This window comes from Teleopsis dalmanni, chromosome 2 (genome assembly GCF_002237135.1).
Source record: "Teleopsis dalmanni isolate 2A chromosome 2, ASM223713v2, whole genome shotgun sequence".
Classification (NCBI taxonomy): Eukaryota; Metazoa; Arthropoda; class Insecta; order Diptera; family Diopsidae; genus Teleopsis; species Teleopsis dalmanni.
Window position 1 is genome coordinate 47,862,503 of NC_051847.1, and position 21,860 is coordinate 47,884,362.

The following is a 21,860-nucleotide window of genomic DNA, read 5'->3' on the forward strand; positions in this document are numbered from 1 at the left end:
AAAACAAAAATAAAATTTATTACTTCGTGAGAAAATCAGTTCTTCTAAGCCGAATGCAGGACACTTAATAAAAGCTTACCTAAATATCATCAGAAATCAAAAAAAGTATTAATTGTTCTTATATAGAAATACTAGCCTTGCAAACAATATATTTCTACAATCATTTTAGATAAAAGAAAATGTTATTTTATATTCCAATTAGCTTTTACTTTTACTTAGAAACCCATATTAGACTATATATCTACAAAACTGCACCTATGTACTACGTGGACAGAAAATCAACCAACCAGCTATTACTTATCCGATAAGGTACTAATTCATTGCCTTTTTCTTTGGTTTGTGTTATAATATATTATAGCGGCATATATGCCTAAATACATACTAATTTACAATGAGATTATATCTATAAAGACACATTTGTCGCGGCGTATGTGTCTAAATAAACACTAAATACAAAATGATAATCATAACAAAACACTAGTTGCGGCATACTTAGCTTTACATTCTTGTATAATTCAAGCCATAAATTAAAATATATCAATATATATTCACAAACTTATATATTAACATTCGTTTTGAAGAGTATTCAAAATTAAACGATTTTACAATTTTACCAAAACTTCAGTTATTCCAAACATTCGGAATAAACTGTTGAAAGCGTGATTATAAAAACCTTCCTTAACACGAGGTTACCATATTCTTTCTATCACACTCCAATCTATTCAGAAGGTATTAACAGGCTTTCAAATACAGTACATAACACTGATTCTCATTTTTGCACTAAAATTACGGCTGTTGATGTTTTTTTACACATTTCGATGATCAATAAGTATTAATATTAAAGACCAGATGTAGTGGTAACCAGTTTAGAATATTAGCATAATGCATACATAGCAAAGCATTTGATAATGTATAAAACTTTAACTGAGAATAATACTAAATCCAAAATATGAAACAACCACAGCAATACTTATGTATGTGAATGTGAGCTGCAAATATTCTTTAATATTAAAAATGTTATAAAAAAAAGATTGAAAATTCACATATATTCCTCTGATTCGTCCACTACATACATAATGATGCCAAGTATAATCCCCTGAATAATATAAACGAACATGTGAAATATAAATAGAATATTTCAGAAAATATATAGTGCGGTAATTGTGAACCACTTGTTATCTAACCTACAAGTGGTTTGATTAGCGTATATGGTAATGACAAATCAAGAAAAAGATAAATCGATTATATAAATCTTAATCTTAATTAAATGGATGTAGTATTAAAGGTGATGAGGTGATCAATTACTTCATATTTTTTTAATTTATATACTTTTGGCATTACTTTATTTTAAAAAGATGAATAAAAAGACAAAAACACCCATCGATCAACTTTTTTTTTCTCACCTTTAAAGTAATCATTCTCGACTGATAAACAATACACTGATTTAGGTATGACTTCCAGATATCTAAACGAGATTATTTTTATGACTGCAATTAACTCAAAATGTGTTACTCAGATTTATAAATTTAGCTTCTAGAACAAAAAAAATCAGTCTAATCTTTTATCGTATATCTAATCATATCGTTCCATTCTTTGTAACCATGACATCGTAGTGCTGAGTGTCTTCTACTTAATAAATGTCAGTTGTACCACTAAAAGATGACCATGATCTTAGTGTTCCACTTTATCTACCAACGACTTTAAGATTCATTATTTCTTTCACAATCCTCTATGTATTACATCACCGTAGAGATGAGTGTCTTCAATTTAATTAGTGTTAGTTATAGCACAAAAAATTCATTACGATCTTAATAATCCACTGTTTGTACCCACAACTGTAAGATCGTTTGTTTCTTTCAAAATCTTCAATGTATGACATTTTGACTTCATCGCAGAGGTGTTCGTTTCTGCTTAGTAAGTATCGGTTATAGTACTAAATACATTCATTACTTTGTACCCATCACTTGAAGATTCTATTTTTTGTTTCAAAATCCTCAATGTATGACAGTTTGGCTGTTATTATAGGGCTGAGTGTTGTCTGTTCAGTTAGTGTCGATCATAGCTCCAAAAATAAACCTGATCGTGGTCAAAGTTCCATTTTCCATTTTTTGTATCCGGAGTACGTGCTATATTTTTTTATTTTTTATTATATTTTATTCTTATAGTTCTTTGCCGACTTATTCATATACTATGCAACCTTCGTTATTAATATTATTCGTTTTCACTTCGAAAATTTAATTGTATTGAAAATAAAAATAATCCCAAAATAATTTCCATTTGTATAAATAAATAGGTTTATATTCACTAGCCGTACGGAGCGGTATGCAGATCTTATGAGGAATGCAGCAAAGCTTGTGAGGAATACATAAATTAGTCAAAGAGAAAGAAGGCACTCTGTAGAAGCCCCCAGTACAGAAAGATTAAAAGTGCTCAGTTGAAGTGACTCAACATAAGACCTGAACATAATAAATATTAGTTCCCAAATCAAATAGGTAAAATTAAGCCCACAGCAATAACGAGATTTATAATTAGTCTAGAATTATTTTAGTTGTACTTTTAGGCGCACAATTGATCTTTTAGGTCGATATTGCTTCATAACCCATTATTTAATTATAATAACAATAATAAATATTATTTTCAAATACTTTCTTTTTAGGTTACCTTAAATTCTGCAATAAATTTGGCATTCCGTATGAAATTCCATAATTTAGAACTGTAATTATTTTAAATTTGATAATGTTTAATAATTTGAATATATGTAAATACATATTTACATATTCATTTTATTTATATAGTATGGTATATCAGAAACATTTGCTAAATTTACCACAATTTGATATTTGCTCTTTATGCACTAAATTATTTATTGCGGTTAATAAGCAAAATTCAGTTTCACATTAGAATAATTTGATTCGAATATAAATATTTATTTTATTATGATAATTTAGAGCTTTTGAAATTTTATGAAATCGTCCATATATGAATTACATTTTCAAATTAAATAAATTCAAATTTTCATAAAAAAATGCAGTTCAGTTGTAAATTTGCTTTAGTAACGCAATTATTTTTCAATTAAAAGACCAAAGTGTGAAAAACTTTCTGGAAAATGTTCGGTTGTGCCACATTGTGGGCTAAATTGGTAAGGGAAAATGTGCTGAATAAGAAACTTGGAAAAATTCAATGAAGCAGTTCATAACCAATTCTACACCAAACCGAATTAATTGAAAAAATGTTCCAAGTATAAGGATGGAATTGCAGGAAGGTCCTTTGTGTTATTCAAGGAAAATATGGGAAAGAAAAAGTGATCCTTAAGGCTTATTTACATGGCAAAACAACGCAGAAATTGATTTCATTCAATTGAGTATTGTTCGAGGAAAAATATTTTTCTATTCTATATGTACTTAGAAAATGTTTTTATGAAAATGCAATTGTTAATATAATAATTTTCATCAGTTTATACCATTCAATGTTTAAAATTTCATTATAAATAAAAACAAGAGACTTGTTTACTTAACTACTTTCAATTCTCCTACAGGCTTACGCAAAAATTTACTTTAAATATTTTAATACAATTTTCCGATTTCATTGAATTAAATTTTAAATACATAAATTCTGCAATATTATAAATCGAAGTAATAGAATAAATGAATTAAATGAATCAAAAAAAAAAAATATTCAAAGCACACATATTTCTTATCAGCAAATAAACAGATTTTATTCATTTGTATAGCAAATACTGAACAATTTTAATTCAAACAAAAAACTGAGTTATTGACATAACTTAGTTTTTTTTTTGTACCAAAATTGTTAAAATAACACTATATTATTTAACCAAGCCGCACTTAGTAACAATAATATCATGTTTGAGACAATAATTGCTATTACAATAGTCCTGCAACGTTTGTAACACATAATTACCACGTCGCACTTTTCCGAAGGCAATCCGTTTGCCATTTAACGATTTAATAGGTTTAAAACTAATAGAGAAATTCAGAGAACGATGTGCACAACCACGTATATATCGTATTGGAAAAGATAATACTCCAGCACCCATACCTTGATCCAGAACATTCATATCGTGCTCGGCATTTGGGGATGTAAGAGAGTTATTATCAAGTTGTAATTCAGATTCACACCATAAAGGTGCAAAGAATCGAAATGGTTTAAATTTATTTACATCATGTTTGGTACATACACGCACAAAATCCAATACTACCTCTGGACAAGCTTCTGTAAATAATTGTATAACCAATCGACCCAATGAACGTATACCCTTTACTTCCAAATCCAAAAATATTCTCGGGCGTAAAAGTTGACGCATTTGATGTTTGTCACATGAGTCCGCCAAATAATCATATCGGCTATAGATATGAGCTGGTACATCATAGACTGAACGCTTCCTAGTCGCTAGGATATCACTTTTGATTTTATGAGTTTCATTATTCTTGATATTACCTTGAACTGGTACGCTTTTACGCTGATTGAGCATAACTTCTGGAGTTCTTGAAAATGTTCGCGATGTTGTTTTACGTTGTACGTTACCACTCATTTTCTCAAGTAATTCAAAATAGGTAAGTTTTTTCTCGAGTTTCTTTCTAATCGGTGGATTAGTTTTCACAATGCTATGTGCATTTTTAATTCGCCTAAGATGTGCCTGATAGGATAAATGATGTTCTGACTCCGTTCGCATAGACATTTTCAAAAGCGAATTTATTATGACGGTTTAAAATAGATAATAGCCCAAAGTGTTTTAAAACATTGTAATATACAGTTAATTTCGATGAAATATATATGAGAATTACTTAAATATTATTTATAGATTTATATTATATTTGACATATTTTATTAATTGTTTCCAATATACAATTTTAGCATGACCAACAAGTAGAAATTGAGTGAAATTTTTTAAAAAATGTAATAAAAATTTTGAACCAAACTCAATAATGTATACAAAGTTATCTTACACTATAGATCGCTCGCAAACTTAAACTCTCGAAACAGTCAATTTCTGCGCATCCAATATGAACCACTGGTTAACATCCGATCTTAGCTGTTATTACTTATACAATCATTTCGAAACCTTAATAAAAAGTAGTCTGTGAGACTACTAAAGCATAATTCGCTAAGAACCGCGCTCTTATTCTAGCTAAATATTGACAACCAAAAAATAAGTAGTTCACTATTGTTTCTTTTCTCGTTCCTACAAAAGTATACATAAGAAGATATTCCTACCCAGAGAGCAAAAGTACCAAACACTGACAAGTTGTGGAAATCATAATTTTTGATAGATTCTCACTTGGGAAGCTTAACAATTTCTTTAATTTTGTCGTATTAAGTGTTGTCTACATTATTCTATACCTGCTTTCGTTTTTCTAGACTATTAGTCACTTCAACAATGACTAACTAATAGAAACAGCAGTTCAAACGTCTCTGCATAGGGAAAAATAGCAACTTGTCACCCTTCTCCAATATCATTATATTCCGGAACCTGCTTAAAGAGTATCTTGAAAACGATACGTATATGTTAGCTGCCTGGCAAGTCTGAATATATTATAGTCATTTATGATCTGAGTACATATATGTAATTATTTCAGCTTGAACGTGCTTGTTTACTCAGGCAAACTATTACTTCCACTATAATGTAAATCTATGCTTATTAAACACTACAGTAAGTATAGACACGGATAGACTATTTTAGTACTAAATCCTTTATGAAGACACTCCAAGTTCTTACTCTACATAATTGCAAAGGTTATAGTTAGTTTATAGAGATTAATTTATAATTCGTTGAATTTTCCTTTTCCTTATGACATTAGTTTTTTTTTCCATTTTTTAACAGGTTATAATAAACCCTTTTGCCCACTCTACGGATCTGTTCTGTTTTTCAACAAGCGTGCAAGCTTGAGTTTTATATTTATGATATGATTGCTTTGCTGAACGGGTGAGTTTTTTGAACGTCATTACTGGTATCCCAATAACCTGCAAAGACCTACTATGATATTTCATTCAGTATTGCCACGCACTCAGCATCAGGGGTCTTAGAAAATATTCAAATTTCTTTTTAATTACTTTATAGTCCGTATATAATTTGTTTGGACTACAAGTCCAGGCTTAGAACTCATGTTGACAGGTGATGAAGCTATGGTTAATCGTAGTTTTCCACAAGTAACCAAGGCTATACAAACTTTCCGTAATCAAGTTTCAGGTGTTTGGTCGCTTTTTTTTTGTACTTTTTAAATGACACCATTCAAAGCACTTGCCGTGCTTTTTTTGCTATTTGTATCCATTTAAGTTTAGAATTCTTGTTAGTCGCAGTGTAAGAGAAGATACAATAAATAAATGTATAAGTACTTTACAAAAAAAAAATAGAGTTCGGAGCGTTAATACAATAAACCACATTGAAGTCCTTCCTAGTACCATGTTTGGAATTTGTGGTCTGCGAGCACCTCGGTTTTGAATAAAGCAATTATAGCCTTGGTATATTTTACTTATATAATATGATTCATTTAAGCTTGAGAACGGCTTGATGTTTTTTATATGTATATATGTGTGAATTTTAAGGTGACTAGATTAGTGCTATTACGTTAAAATCAAGAGTACTATATTTACATCTCAATTTTATTAATCAATTATTTTAAAAAAATTCAAAGGAATAAATACTTCATCTAAGACCAATTTAATACCTTGGGACCCATTGGTCCCTCTAAAATATTTGCGTATTGGACATTTTCAAAGTGTTACTATATTACTTTAGTAATTACTAAGTAATGATGTTTATGATTTTGTATACAAAACGCGTCTGAAAGTTAAACATTTAACGTGAAGTTCATAAATCAATGATTTTTGAAAAACAGAGTGTTTAAACTTTAAAAGAAACTTAATGAACTGGGTTCAGACACATCAAAGTGGAATGCACTTATAAAGCAACTTAAACAACTTCCATTAAATTGGCGTTAAATAGAATCGAATAAAGCGAAGTTGGGCTGTGCTAAATAAATTCAAAAGACCATTTTTGCCGCTAAAGTCTACTTCATTGGATGCAAATTCGTCTTCATTCATACTCCTATCAAAATGAAATAATTTTCCTTTAGGGAATACGAAAGCAAAAAATAACAAACCTGCGGGAGGATTTTTTAAAACCAAATTTCACAACAAATGCAAATTCAGAAGCTGGAGTGGCTCCTATATATTTCAATCGTCAGCAGCCATTTGCCGTTCGCACAGGAGCAATGTTGTTTTTAATATTCAATTTCTGTAGTTTCGCTGCAATCTTTTATGTAGCATAAAGTAAATTAGGACAAAAGCAAGTGAAAAGTGAAAAGTTGAAACTGAAAACTGAAAACTGAAAAGCATAAAAGATACGAGAATGAAACAAAAGTTGATAAAGTGAAATATACACTTCGAGTATTATTTTTAAAAAAGCACAGAAAAAATTTTTAAATCGGCAAAAATTAAGGCAATTACCCATTTCAGTGACTGAACGAAAAGATTAAAGTGAAAGGCCACGGAACACAGAGCTTCGTATCCGTAACTGTACTGACTGATAATTTTCCATATCCTCTCCGGCAAAGTACTCGTACACGCCAGCAGCGCCAGTACGTTGCTGTGGTATGTTGTTGACGCTCACAGATAATTGTTGTAATTTATGTTGTCATTGTTGTTGCCGCCATTGTCTTGATGTTGTTATATTGTTGCGGATTTTTTGCCAGTTGCCAGTTGCCAGTTGCCATTGCCATTGCCATTGTTATTGCTTTTTAAAGGTCACTTCATGTCAAAAGATAATTCACATAATCATGTTAATGTTGCTGTCTTAATTTTTACAATTAATGAAATAATAAAATTTGAATTATATTGTAATTAAAAGAGAATTTTAAATTATATTACACCAGAGGTGTTATTAAGTAGTGGTCGGTGTCCTGTGTTCGTTAGTCAGTGTTTATATTACAACTATTTTACATATTTTACAATATATTATGAATTTACTTGAATACACAAACCAAGTCTGCTTAGCCACACAATGGACATTTCCATTCATTCATACAATATAAATGCTAAAGCTTCCTTTAGCAAAGCCTTATCAGGATACTGTATAATGAATTCATTTCACTATGACAATGAAAATATTCACTTATAAAATTTCCTTTTGAATTTGTTTACAATTTATTACTTATTTTAATTTTATTATTCTAATTTTATTCATTATTTAATTAAATAAAATAAAGTTTACTTTTTAAATAATATTAAATGGAGAAATTGTAAGTAAATATTCTATTTAAAATGCAAAAATAATTATAAACTTTAGAAATAAAATAATAATCTTACAAACTAATAGAATTGATTACATTATTTTTGGATTTATCAAAAAAAAATGCGAGTAGAACAAAGAAACTTCAAAAATATAATTAACAATTAAAAAGAACTAAAATTAATTAATTGCATGATTCTAAAGTTGGTTTATATATTTCATTCTGATAAATTAACAAAAATTAGCAAGTTTAAACATACACGTCAAGTATGCCTTTAGGTTAATTGGTTAAAGAGCGCTGACTCTGAGCTTCAAATTTGGAAGGGCACAAGTTCAATCCTTAATACTCACAATCTGAAGGAATTATTAACGAATAATTAGTTATAAGAAATATATCCAAGATCACTGTTGATGGGAATTTGGCAATACTCGTAACAGCTGTATGGTTAGCCAAAAAGTCAATTAACTTATAAATAATAAAATTTTATTGTTGTGATTTACTACTATTCAAAAATAGTAATAAATAGTAAAATAACAAAACTCCAAGTTTAAAGATACAAGTTTTATATGGCTCTAGGTCAATTGGCTAAAGAACACTGACTTTGAGCTTCAAATTTGGCAAGACACAAATTTAATCCTTGATACTTACACTCTAAAAGAATTATTAATGAATAATTAATATAGGAAATATATCCAAGATCACTGATGATAGGTATTAATAGTCAAAAGAGCTGTATGGTCAGCAAAAATAATAAAATTTTATTGTTATGATTTGCTACTGTACAAAAAAACCTCACTATTAAAATAAAAATAAAGTAGTAAATTAGTTTCTATTAAGAAACAGTTTCTTTAATCATAATTGACTTTAAAAATCAATTTTAAAAAATTACCAGTTTAATTTATTAAATATTATACTATATTATAAAATATTATCACTCTTTAAGAAATGTCAGCTTAGTTTATTAAATATTATATATCTTTTTTATCTTTATTATTATTACAAACATTATAAAAAGCAAGTACATAACAAAGTTTCTTAGTACTATATCTAGTTACAAAAAACTAGCAAGTAGTTTGCGTTTGACGTCATCATATGTTTTTACTAAAGATCATTTTATGTAAAGTGTCATGAGCAAAATTGTTGTTAATTTCAATACAAATTAAAAAATTGAGAATGAGAGAAAAAAATATGTCGGCTCAAATTTAGTCATGAGAGCCAAGACTATCTGTGCCTTGTCACTTAGACAAAGCAGTCTAGTAGTAGTAGTAGTAGCAGTAGTATGTATGTTGATCCTTTTTTCAAGTCAGCGCAACTGGGCACTTTTACTCTTTGATAGCTGGGGGTACTATAGGGTCCCACCCATCTCATGCTTCATGATTATTCAGTGATTGATCTTAGATCTGTGTACCTCCCCGTGCGGAGACTGATTACTCTAAGATTAGATAGTGATAAGTAGGATAGCCTGTCAATTTTCGCATATAACTTTATTTCACTTCATTTTAAAAAAATTGTATTATATTGAAATTTATAGCAATTTTATTATATATATAAACCTTATAGTTATAGCATTATTCAGTAATAAATGTCAACATTTGTATATTTTTAAAGCAAATTATTAAAATAGAGCACAAAAAAGACAATTTCTACGCGCCCATGACACTCTAGATAGCATGACTTCTATGAATTCCAAAAAATTTATAAATTAATTTTCTTAATAAAAAGGAAAGAACGACATATGACTGAAAAAAATTTATTAAAAAAAAAATATTTTATAAAAATTAATTTACTAATGAAAGTGTTAATTACACAAAATATTTTCAATTTCATTCAGTTCAAGTAAATAATAATAAATTTTATTAATTTATAATTTAATTTATTGAACCGAACAATAGCTTAAATGTATTTATTGAAACTATATGAACACTATAATCCTGTTATGAACAACACTCGATTTATTAATGTAATTATCACTTATTTCGAAATGATGTTAAATTTTCCATTACAATTCATACCATTTAAAAATCATTTAATTATAATTCAGTCAAAATGTTTCAACTCAATAATTTTTAAAATTAAAGAATCTGAATTACAACATAATTACCAATGTAAATTATAAAAAGACATGATTCATGCATCAATTATACATAATATATGTGTAATATTTAAACAGTTAACATGTTCATTATGAGCGAGTACACCTGAGCAACCATTGAGACTATACTGAAATTCTTAATTTTCAAACAAAAACATTGAAAATAATGTGATATGACAGGATCTCCTTTAATCATTTTGTTCCATCAAGCATTTAAAATTAAACTGAGTCGTCGAGTCGTCGTGTAATTAAACGACATTCAACAGGCTGTTGAGGTTCGAGCTAGAACACACAGATGCTGCAGTTCTCAACGACTTAATCATTCTTTCAACATACCATATCCTGAGGGGATTCTGTTAAAAATATATGCGCATTACAGTCGAAACGATGACGTGTGCAGTTCATCAAGTTATGCCATTAACAAATGTTACGAAATGAGAGCAAAAAAAATATTTTTCATATGTCATTGAAATGACTTACATTAAGCAAGAGAGTTTCGGAAGCGGAAGCGGAAACGGTAACGTTAACTTAATGAGATATGGTTTCCAGAATTACATTTGTAAAAAAAAAATATATAATAAATTTAAATCTAGTTATATATAAAATAACCACTTGTGATACAAGATCTACTACAGACACATAGCTTCAGCAACTTAAACTAATGTAACTAATATTAATGCATAGTTGTAATCGCGTCTATACCAGAACATGTATGTACTTAACATACGAAAAAGTCGACATGTAAAGAAATTCTGCCTGCCTAAATCCAAATAAAATTAAAAACTTTTAATAATCCTTTTTGCTAAAGTAATATATTTTCACTTAAAATTTTCTAGAACCAAATTTACATATTAGAGATATTTTAATGAAATATCCGTACATGTCTGGTATTAACTTTAAACAAGCTTAATAAAAACATAATCTACAAGTGCACCCCAGGGGACCAAAATGTCATATCCGATTACAGTGTAGTGTTACCACAAAGCTCCAGAACTTCTTACCAAAACTTTCTCCTCAATGTGGCAGTGACTATTTTTAAATGTATTTTAACATGTGCCTGTGTATCTGAAATACTTGGCTTACAGCGAAGCGAAAATAACTCTACATTACCATGGCAAATGTTTTTAATACATACTCGTATATGAGAATAAATTCAACAATCCGTTTACATACTACACATAGTCCTGATCCTTTTAATTTTAAATATTTCCAAGCAACTAACATGCACTCACATGCTCAACTTCAATTTTTTCTCCACTGTTTACGGTTTGGAAATTAATGAGCGCCGATGGCGTTTAATATATTTCATATATCCAAAATTACTTGACTCAAATTAATATACTTGTAAATTTGCAAATAAAAATATGTAACATTTTATTATAATTTTAGTATGGATTTTTGTTTCAATTGATTTTATATTTTCAACCAGCAACTTTTGCCTACAAAACGAATAAAAAAATCTTAAACTTTAGCCATATCAAAATTATATTTCTCAAAATTAAAAAACTACCAATACCATAAAGAGTTAATAATATTTAAGAGTTTAAGTTTAAGTTTTTTTATAAAAAAATTTAATCATTGAAAAGAAGAACAGTGATATGTCAATATCAAATGGAGGTACACTTAAATTTACATAAGAAGAGGTTTCAAATATTTCAATAGTTCAAATAATTTTTATCTTACAAAACAATTATATTACATTAGTGTATATTCCTTCCCCAAATGTATAAACATAGTCCTTAGATTTATTTATAAAGCGGCGTCAGTATTTTAAACCCCCCTTTATCTGAGTATGCTTCTGAACAGAAAATCAATTAGTTAATAATATAACGATATAATATATATATATATATATATATAAATATATAAATAATATAAAGATAACGTTTCATACTACAGAAATAGAAGAAATGTACTGATGCTTATAAGTTGTCAAAAGTATTCATACACATTTTTTTCGCGTTAAAAGTATTTATACACGACATTAATTGCATTTCCTTCTTCTTAATTAAAAATTTTTTTTTAAATTTCTTATGCTTCTTTTATTAATATAATTAATATTTAGTTACAGCACCTTTGGCATTAATAACTGCCTGCAACCTCGCTGGCGACTAGCTAGCAATATCAAGAGTTAATTTGGACCAAATTTCCTTTGTTTCAATTACAGTATTACTACGTTTTCGATTTTTATCAATAGGCCTTAGCTGTTTTATGAAGGGCTAAACATGTTCTATGACATTAAAATCAAGGCCAAGGATGATTTAACTCTTTTAAAAATTGGTTAGTTCTTCGTCGTTTGTGACATCGAACTGAAGAGACGTATTGATAGGGTCGTTAGAGTATTATTGATTTTTTTGTGCACCACTTAAGTATTAAAATTAACATCTTTTAACTCGCAACTTCTCTGTTATAAGTTGCAATTTTACTACGAAAGTATATCTTTACAAATTTAAAATTTGGGATACTTTTTATACAGATTATATTTCTACTAAATAAGCATTTTCTTTCCAATCTGAAGTACATATGATTATTTTTAACTGACTCCAAAATTGTATAAATTTATAGTCATGTGGTCATGTGAAAAACCTTAAACAATTTCTAATTATTTAATAATTTATAATTAATACTTATTGCTTAAGAAAAATAAAATATATATATAAAATTCTTATTAAAATGTATAATATTTTATATATATATATAAATGATCCATAATTTAAAATATTTAAAAATTGTCATTTAACATAACTACATTTACAAATAATATTTTATATTATTTAGTTTTAATTCTCATTAGGTTGTTTTTGGTACGTATATATAATGAATCGTAATGAAACTAGTAGTTGTGGCATTATTGCCAGTGATATTAATCACGTTTTCATTATTGTATAATGCCAAAAATCTTAAATTAATAATTCGTCGCCTAATGTAATTTTTTTTCTTTTATCTGTGAATATGTTGTAAGCTTATGTCTTAAGAAAAAGAAAATATAAACATATATATTGAAATATATAATATTTTTTAATGCTAAGTAAATAGCCAAAGTTTAAAATATTTTAATGTTGTGCTTTAACTACGCTTACAGTTAATATTTTATATTAAGTAATTTTAATTCTCATTAGGTTGGTTTTGATATATTTATTAAATGTATCGCAATGGCACTAGCAGTTGTGGCATTGTTGTCAGCGATATTAATCGCGTTTTCATTATTGTATGATACACAAAATGTTAAATTAATAATTCGTCGCCTTAGCCAAAGTTCAAAATATTTTAAGGTTGTGCTTACAATTAATAATTTATATTATTTAGTTTTAATTCTCATTAGGTTGGATTTGATATGGCTGTTAAATACATCGCAATGGCATTAGCAGTTGTGGCATTATTGCCAGCGTTATTAATCGCGTTTTCATTATTGTGTAATGTAGAAATCATGTTGAATTAGGAGATAATCGTTCTATGGCGTATTTCAAGCTTAAAATTCTCTTTAGGTTTTATTTTTGATATTTATATAAAATTTATTGCCATACAGTTAATAAATGTGTCATTATCGCCAGCAGTATTAGTCGCTCATTCATTATTGTATTAAAAACTCTAAAAAAAAGTATACGAAAAATGTGGCCACATTTCAAAGTTAAAATATCGAACATTTTTAGAGTCATACTAACGAAAACTTTATCATATATCAGAAATGTAGTAAATACATACATAAATAAAAAGTAAATATTAAAAAACAAATAATATTTTCTATAAATATAAGGCATATATATATTATATATAGAAAAAAAAATGTTTTTTTTGGTTTATGTATAACTAATAGTTCTGTCACATTTTCGTACCTTTGAAATATAAAAATTCAATTTGTTGTTGGATGGAATATTTTTCAATTGAATGGTTTCGATACTTAAATTTTCGTCCTAAATTACGTGTGGTCAATATTTGCAGTTAAGATGGCAATAAAACAGCAAGAAAGTAGATACAATTAATATATAATCAAACAAAACTATAATATTGTATCAACATTTTGATTTTGGTCATTTTTACGTGACCATATAAATAAGTTAGAGGGGCGTTTGTGTGAAAACATCAATCTTAAAGAAGAGCATTGAGTTGAATTTATAAAAAACTGCTTTTCTTATTTAAATCAGACTTATTAAGTGATGTGTTGCATATATACAGGGTTTGAAGTGTTACCAACAAAAACAAAAAGATATATCTGTCAAACTGATATTGCCAACTATGTGAAATTTATAAGATTGACAGCTGTTTATATTGTTTACAAGCAACCACAAGAATATGCGTCTAAGTTTTATAAAACAAAAGTTTTTCGAAATGAACTTCAAACGAAATTGTGTGATTGCGTTATATTTGGCTGAAGTATCATAACCAGCTATTTTTCGTCAGCTCAAACACCTTAAAGTGATTAAAATGTTTGTGTATCGTACCATAAATCGTTATAATAGTACATGTATCATCGTCAAACGCTATGGTAGTGGACGAAAAAAAGCAGCAACATCACCTAAAATGGTTCAGAAAGTGAAAGCCGGACTTAAACGGAATCGTAAATCGTAATAATGGTATGTTTAGGTTATCGTACTAAATTTATACTCGGGTTTATCTTAAGGAGCCTAGGATTTTGTTATTTTTGAAATAAGAAAACTTGAATAAATTCTTTAAAAAAGATTTGTAAGATAAGCTCATACTATAAGTCATTAAAGATTAAGTAGGTTGATTATCTCTAGCAATAACTTATGAAGTTTTTTTGTGTCAGTTGCATTGAATTTTATTTTATTAGTTTAGCTGTCAATTAAAAAATTAAATTTTCACTTATAAAATTTATAACACAATTTTATAAATGTAAATATTAAGTTTATATATTTTTGTGTATATTTACATATACGTTTTTACATATTGATCGCACTAAATCGTTTAATTGGTAAGTCTATACTTGAATATTTTAAAGTCGTTTTAAATTATGCATATAATATACCACCAACGGTAATGACTCTTAAATTAATCGTCATCCGCTTACATATTTAGTATTGGAATCATATCTTTTGCATTCGATATCAATTTTAATTTCTTAGAAATACGGTATAGAACTCTTGGCATATTGAGTTCTATACCCTTAGGTTATCCCTTAGATCTCAGCTTTCTTTAACTATCCTGTAATATAGACAAACCGATAAACTCATTAAAAATAAACCTCCGGTTATGTTGGGGCCTAGACCCAATTACAGTATAGTTAGAGAAGTATGGTAGGGAATGCTAAAAGATCAAGAAAGACTAAAGAGATAAAAACTCATTGTAAGCATAATAGATTTGAGACAATCCTTTTAGACTTCTCATCAGGAGATTATAATAATTGATTTAAATTTAATAATATTATATGATATAATTATATAATAATAGTATTTAAATTCTTTATTGGTTTTTCTAAGATCGAATGACATTGTAAACCGAGTTGGTGACCTGCTGTAGTAGGCTTAAACCACCTCCGAACACGTTACTACATACAACTTTATTGCAGATTCTGCGAGAAAGAACGTAAGCCATTAGAGCACATATTAGAAAAATGCGATATATTAACTAAAGGAATAGCTTGTACTCTTAGGTAATGCATCATATTCAGTAGATTCAAATGTAAAGGTGATTTAAATATCAGCCTCCTGATAAATATTGTAAGCACCTTATAGCTTTATAAGAAAAAAACTATGAAAAATTGTGATGATTATGATCATTAGATTATTGATACATCTTCTTTATTTGTTAATTGATAAGTTGTGAAATTTGTTGTGTTGTTGGATATTAGTAGTTATTAAAATTTTGTTTAAAAAGGTTTAATATATGTCTAACTTAAAAAACAAACTTAAAAAAATTTTTATTTCCTTCATATGTCAAAATTTTTTTCAAAATTTTTATTTTTTCAGAAGATTTTTCGTAAAATTGCTTTAACATATTACTTCGGCAATATAAGTTCTTTGGTATAATATATACTAACATTATTGTTAAAATCTCTTGTACAAAAATTTTGGATCACAAAATTGTAACATTTTAAAAATGCAAGATTGCAAAGCATGTAAGTCTTTGGGGCAAAATCCCCAAGATGCGTCTCCGGAACTATCAACAAATGTTGAAATTAAAAATGAAGAAATCGGTATAGTTGCGGCAGAAAATGTAATAGTAGAACCTGTCACAAGCACCATTAATCAAGCGGAATTAGAGAGTAAGTATAAAAAATAGAGATATAAAAATTACAAGTATTTAATTGCTTCTGGAACTACATCAGGCCTATCTAACGATGGAGATACCGTCAATCCAAAGTTGTGCTCCCAAGCAGATAATTACAAAAATTCCTTGGAAAATACTACAAATACTGCTCCTGAATACGACTTCAATAATAACTCAAATAAGTTACTTACAAAAACATCAGAAGATCAATTCAATAAAAGTGGAGGGCAAACCCAAGGTTTCCGCCAACAGAAATTATTTACAATAAAAGACTCAGTGTTGAATAAGATCGCGTGTAGAAATCACATACTGAAACACTATCAAAAAAAAAGATATCAAAAGCAAAAAATAAAAAAGATATTAAAACTAAAAATGAATGTTAAGATCCTCAAAAATTCTTTAAGAATTAATAAGGACAAAAAAGTAAGTAACTATAGCTGAAATACCATTATTATTTTGACAATAGATAATATAGATAGATATATAGATATTTTAGATAGATATTTTTTTTTGTACCCATAGCATAGGACAAAAATAAGCACTATTCTCTATCTTACTTAGTAGACAACGAGTGTTCTAAGTTACTGAGATGATCGTTGTTCTTCTTCATGCTTTCCGCGCCACTATTATCGTTTCTCCTTGAGATATAGCCAACATACTTAAACTACTTGACATCTTTTATTGTGACGCTTCTTTATTCCTTTCTCACCGTAAAAGATGCCATCTTGGCTGTTTTTACGCGAATTTGTTTAGTTTTTTTTGCAAAATTTGAAACTTTTTGGACCCTAAATATGTGAGAAAACAGTTTGTATTTTATATACTCTGGATTGAAAACGAATTAAAAAATATCAGCTATATATACTAGATCCTTTCGAACTTTATTCGTTTTCTTTATTACCATAACTAGTATAACTAAAAATAGTAGAGATGACATAGTGTTCCTTATAGGGAACAGAAATTGTTGCATTATTATTTGAAGGTTTCATTAACATCTGACATATTAATTAAATAGGTTAGGTTATATCGTCGACACCACAAAAACTTTCAGAACCATCAGCTCACTATGCCACTGCATATAATCGTAATAACATTAACTTAAATAATAACATTGTTGTTTAACAATAACACTGAACCTCAAACAAACCCTAAAATGTTCCTTTAAGCCAAATCTGAAACCTAACTAAGATTCTCTGTTCTAATCAGTCGCTGGACACTAACAAAGCAAATGTGAGCCATGTTTTCGTCTTTCACACAACTACGACAGCAACCGGTAAATGCCATATCCAATCTTCTACCATGGTCCACTAACCGACTGTATATTTCGAACTCACCACAAACATAATATTCTTATGAGGTGAATTAATGTATTTACCAGATGACATATTTTTCAAACAAAAACGACTTACACAAATCTGTATATAAATTGATAAACTAAGATACAGATAGCAGATATAGAGTTAAGCTATAATGTTTGCATATCACCTATAAAGAAAAATTATATATAAAAACACCTTTTTTTTATAGATTTTAAAGCAAAATTCTATTGAGACTAATAACTTCCAATTTCTGGGACCAAATGAATGCAAAATACACAACAAAGAATCAAATTTATCTCTTGACTTTAATGTGAATGCAAACGCCAAAATGTTTATCAACTTTGGTAAGATAGAAATACAGTTAGAGAAATGGGAACCAGATACTTTATTAGAAGCTCTGAAATATAATTCAGTTGACTCAAGCCACCACTTTTATGACGGTGAAAATTTAAGTCTTCAATCAAACGAATGTATTACCGAGAAATTTGCAATTATGGCTACTGATCTAATTAATTCTTTGGAAGAATTTTCGCGCCAAAATTGTTCTCATCAAATACATTTTGAAAAGCTTATTAAAATTTTCGAGTGGCCAAAAACTTACCTTCCAATTAAACTCAATTTTGATAAAGCTATAACTAATAACATAAGAAAAGTTAAAGAATTTTTACTAGCGGCTCCTGAGTTTGGAATTATTGCAATGGAGGATGAACACTTTTCTAAGTATCCAAAAAGTTTATTAAAATTGTATCAGCAAGAAGAGGATGGCATATGTTCCAATAAATTGAATTATACTCTTAAGTTCATTTTAATAACAGCAGCACAAGTGAAATACGTAATGCCTTTTATATGGATCGAACCACGGCCAGTAATTCGTTTTGAACAGAATTTAAAAAATTTTATTTTAAAGCAGAATAGAGCAAAGAAATTAACTATGTTTATTTTGGATCTTACTGCACCTGAAATAACACCAACATATGAAAATGATACATATGAAAATGGGGAAGTCCCGAAATATAGAATAAGAAACATATTTAATAATAACTGTATGAACACGTCAGGTATTATGTATGAAGATTTAATAAAACTTAAAGTAATTAAGCAGGCGTCAGGAATTTTAAAGAAAATTGAAGGTAAATTTAATATTTTTAGATAATGTTTTATTATACAAAATATTGAATAGAAAGAACCAAAATGAATCAACCATTTTGACCAATTTTCAATATTTAAAATTTTTCAAATCTTGTCAAATCAAACAAGAAATTTTAACATAAAATTCAAACGAAAATTCAAGTTTTAAAGAAAACGATAATATAATTATACAGTATAGTTCACATTTATCTATTGACATAACTCCAAGACTGATCGCAACGTTGCTATCAATAACAGGGTTGTTATTAATTGTAACGTTTTAACTTCCAATATTTTTAATTAACCCGTTAAAAAACAAAATATCTGATCATTAAATATTTACAATTTAAAATCAAAATTAGGAATAAAATCTGAGAGAGATATACCAACTTTTAAGAATACTTTTGATGGTTCCATAGTTGAACTTAGCTCTGTTAAAGCAAGTAGTGTAAACGCCAAACAATTATTTGTAATACCGTCTTTGGAACAAGGTATGCAATTATCCCTTAAAAATTATTCAATAATAATTAAAGTTGTGTAATTTAAATTTAAGCAACTTCCATAAAAGCTGATAAAGCTGTATTAAGTATGTCAAACTTGGATATTACAGATCAGTTTGCAAATGAGTATAACCTTTTTGCAAAAGGTATTTATTAGTATATAGTAGAGTTAAAAACATAACTAATATGATATACATTAAAGCAAATTGGTCAAACATCTGCGAAGAAAATACTCATTCGTTTTATTATGATTATATTGCACAAGATACCATGGATATTATTAATGGATTAATAGAAACATCTACTTCAAAAACAAATGGTATTATTATTCTCTGATATAATTTAAAAAATATATTGTTAACTTTTCATATTGAAGCAGATAAAACCCATGTAATTACTGATGAGATGTGCCTACTTTCAAACACATCTGAGATTAAAAATGATTTAACCATAAACTCAAGTAAAAAAGGTATTCCAATTTTTTTTTTTAAAGTATGTAGAAAAATATTTCATCTAGTGATTTAAAAATAGCAGATGAGAACAGAATTAATGATGATTGTCAATATATTTTAGAATTTAAAGATAAATTCGCCAAAGCATTTGATACGGAGCAAGGTATTTAATTTCCATAAAACTCATATTATATGGATATAATTTAACAATGCATCTGCAGTTTTATGAAATTTATTTATTATTCACTAACAAAGTTTGAAAAATAATATTTATGTGCTAAATATCAACAGATGAAACTAATTCAAATACTAATGACATCGTCTCGCAAGAGGACAATTTTACTGATCCGCACAAATTTTTGATAAAAAATGGATCAGAAGAAACATATACTACTATTACGAATGGTATTTGATACTTTATTACTTAATTAGAATTATAATTTATATAATTACAATTTTTTACAACAAAGATATAGAAACTGAAGATATGGCATCATTTAAATATCAAAGAAATGAACTTTCACAAACAAAAGAATCCTCTTCGGAAGATGCTAACTGTTCCATCTCTAATATGAATCAAACTAATTTGCAAAAAATTATATTTGATTGTCAAACCAAAAAGGATTTACAAAATATTTCAAATGAAATTGACAGAGCAAACGATGACGATATAACATTAAAACCGCCAAATTTTTTGGATTGCTGTAAACTTTTCACACCCCTTAAACTGCTGACAACTGACATTATCGATTTCATCGTATTTACATGCTTGCATCTTTTTCTATTAGGATTTATATGTTATCTTAACAGGATATCACTTTTCGGAACCAACCGACTATCCATTACTATATATCTTTTGCCAATAATTCTCAAGCTATTAAAACTTATTATAAAATTTTTTTTAATTTCAAAGCTAGACGGTACGTTTCAAAATAGTTACTATAAGTCAATAGCCGAGATATTTCTCAATAATAATGAAGTTTGTTTGACTAATATAGATTTCATATCGACGCAACACTGCATAATAAATAGCACTTTGAAATACCTTCCTTGGTTCATTTACGTGCCTATTTGTTTTCAGTTATTTCGATCGGAGATTAAGCATTGAATTAATGGCAAAACCTATATTAATAGTGGCAAAAATGTTATAAAATTTTAGTATATAATGGACAAACAGTTATAGCTTATAGCTTAAACTCTTTGTCCATTAAATAAAAAAATTTTATAGAAAAATATATTTCAATGTAACAAAAATTCATATATTAAATAAATTTTATAAATAAAACTATTTATATAAGTGAAAAAGAGTTTTATTAACTACTATTAAAATAATTTGATATGTAAATTAAATTATAAGTATGTATTAGTGTAGCTGAAAAAGCCACGCTTTCTTTATAGTGACAAAGAAGCTATATTTAAAATTTAGAGGGTTTTCGAATAGCAACGAAATAAAGAAAGTACAAATTGAAAATTGAAATTTGGCTGACCATTCAACGCTGTTTCGAGTATTACCAAGTACCTATCATCAGTAGTCTTAGGAAATAATCGAATTTTAATTAGTTTATAGTCCGTATATAATTTGTTTGGACTGCAAGTGTCAGGCTTGGAACTCGTGCCTGTCAAATTAGAAGCGATGACTAATCGTGTTTATCCAAAGCTGCACAAACTTTCATTGCTCTAGTTCCAGGTTTTTTGTCACTTTTTTATTTAATTAATGACATTAACTAACGCACTTACTTATTTGGCCATAAGAACCCGTTACCGAGTTTCGACCTGACGCTGCATGTCTCTCCAAGCGCCTCTGCCGCATGCACTCCTTCTCCAGCCTCGTACATCAAGTCCAGTTAGTGCTCTCTCAACTTGATCACTCCACCGGAGACACGGTCTACGTCTACGTCTTC

The 21,860-nt window shown here is 28.2% G+C and overlaps 3 protein-coding genes across 7 annotated transcripts in view; 1 reads left to right on the plus strand and 2 right to left on the minus strand.

The window, feature by feature from the left end:
- Positions 1-21,860, minus strand: part of LOC119686344 (5-hydroxytryptamine receptor 1D-like) — a 121,342-nt gene that overhangs the window by 32,435 nt on the left and 67,047 nt on the right. The gene's annotated exons all lie outside the window — the stretch shown is intronic.
- On the minus strand, positions 3,776-4,807 carry LOC119686345 (peptidyl-prolyl cis-trans isomerase A1-like). Its single transcript, XM_038100914.1, has one exon. It carries the CDS (start codon positions 4,694-4,696, stop codon positions 3,824-3,826), a length of 873 nt encoding a protein of 290 aa, XP_037956842.1. The 5' UTR covers positions 4,697-4,807; the 3' UTR covers positions 3,776-3,823.
- On the plus strand, positions 15,184-21,189 carry LOC119686343. 5 transcript variants are annotated; one of them, XM_038100907.1, is made up of 11 exons: positions 15,184-15,268; positions 16,263-16,558; positions 16,622-16,986; positions 18,088-19,009; positions 19,370-19,498; positions 19,561-19,653; positions 19,710-19,826; positions 19,884-19,976; positions 20,039-20,122; positions 20,251-20,364; positions 20,430-21,189. In XM_038100907.1, the coding sequence occupies exons 2-11, from the start codon at positions 16,393-16,395 to the stop codon at positions 21,065-21,067; spliced, it is 2,721 nt and encodes a 906-aa protein (XP_037956835.1). In that variant the 5' UTR covers positions 15,184-15,268; positions 16,263-16,392; the 3' UTR covers positions 21,068-21,189. The 5 variants fall into 5 exon arrangements, with proteins under 5 accessions (XP_037956835.1, XP_037956839.1, XP_037956840.1 ...); XM_038100911.1 differs by having other exon boundaries at positions 20,042-20,122; XM_038100912.1 differs by having other exon boundaries at positions 20,081-20,122.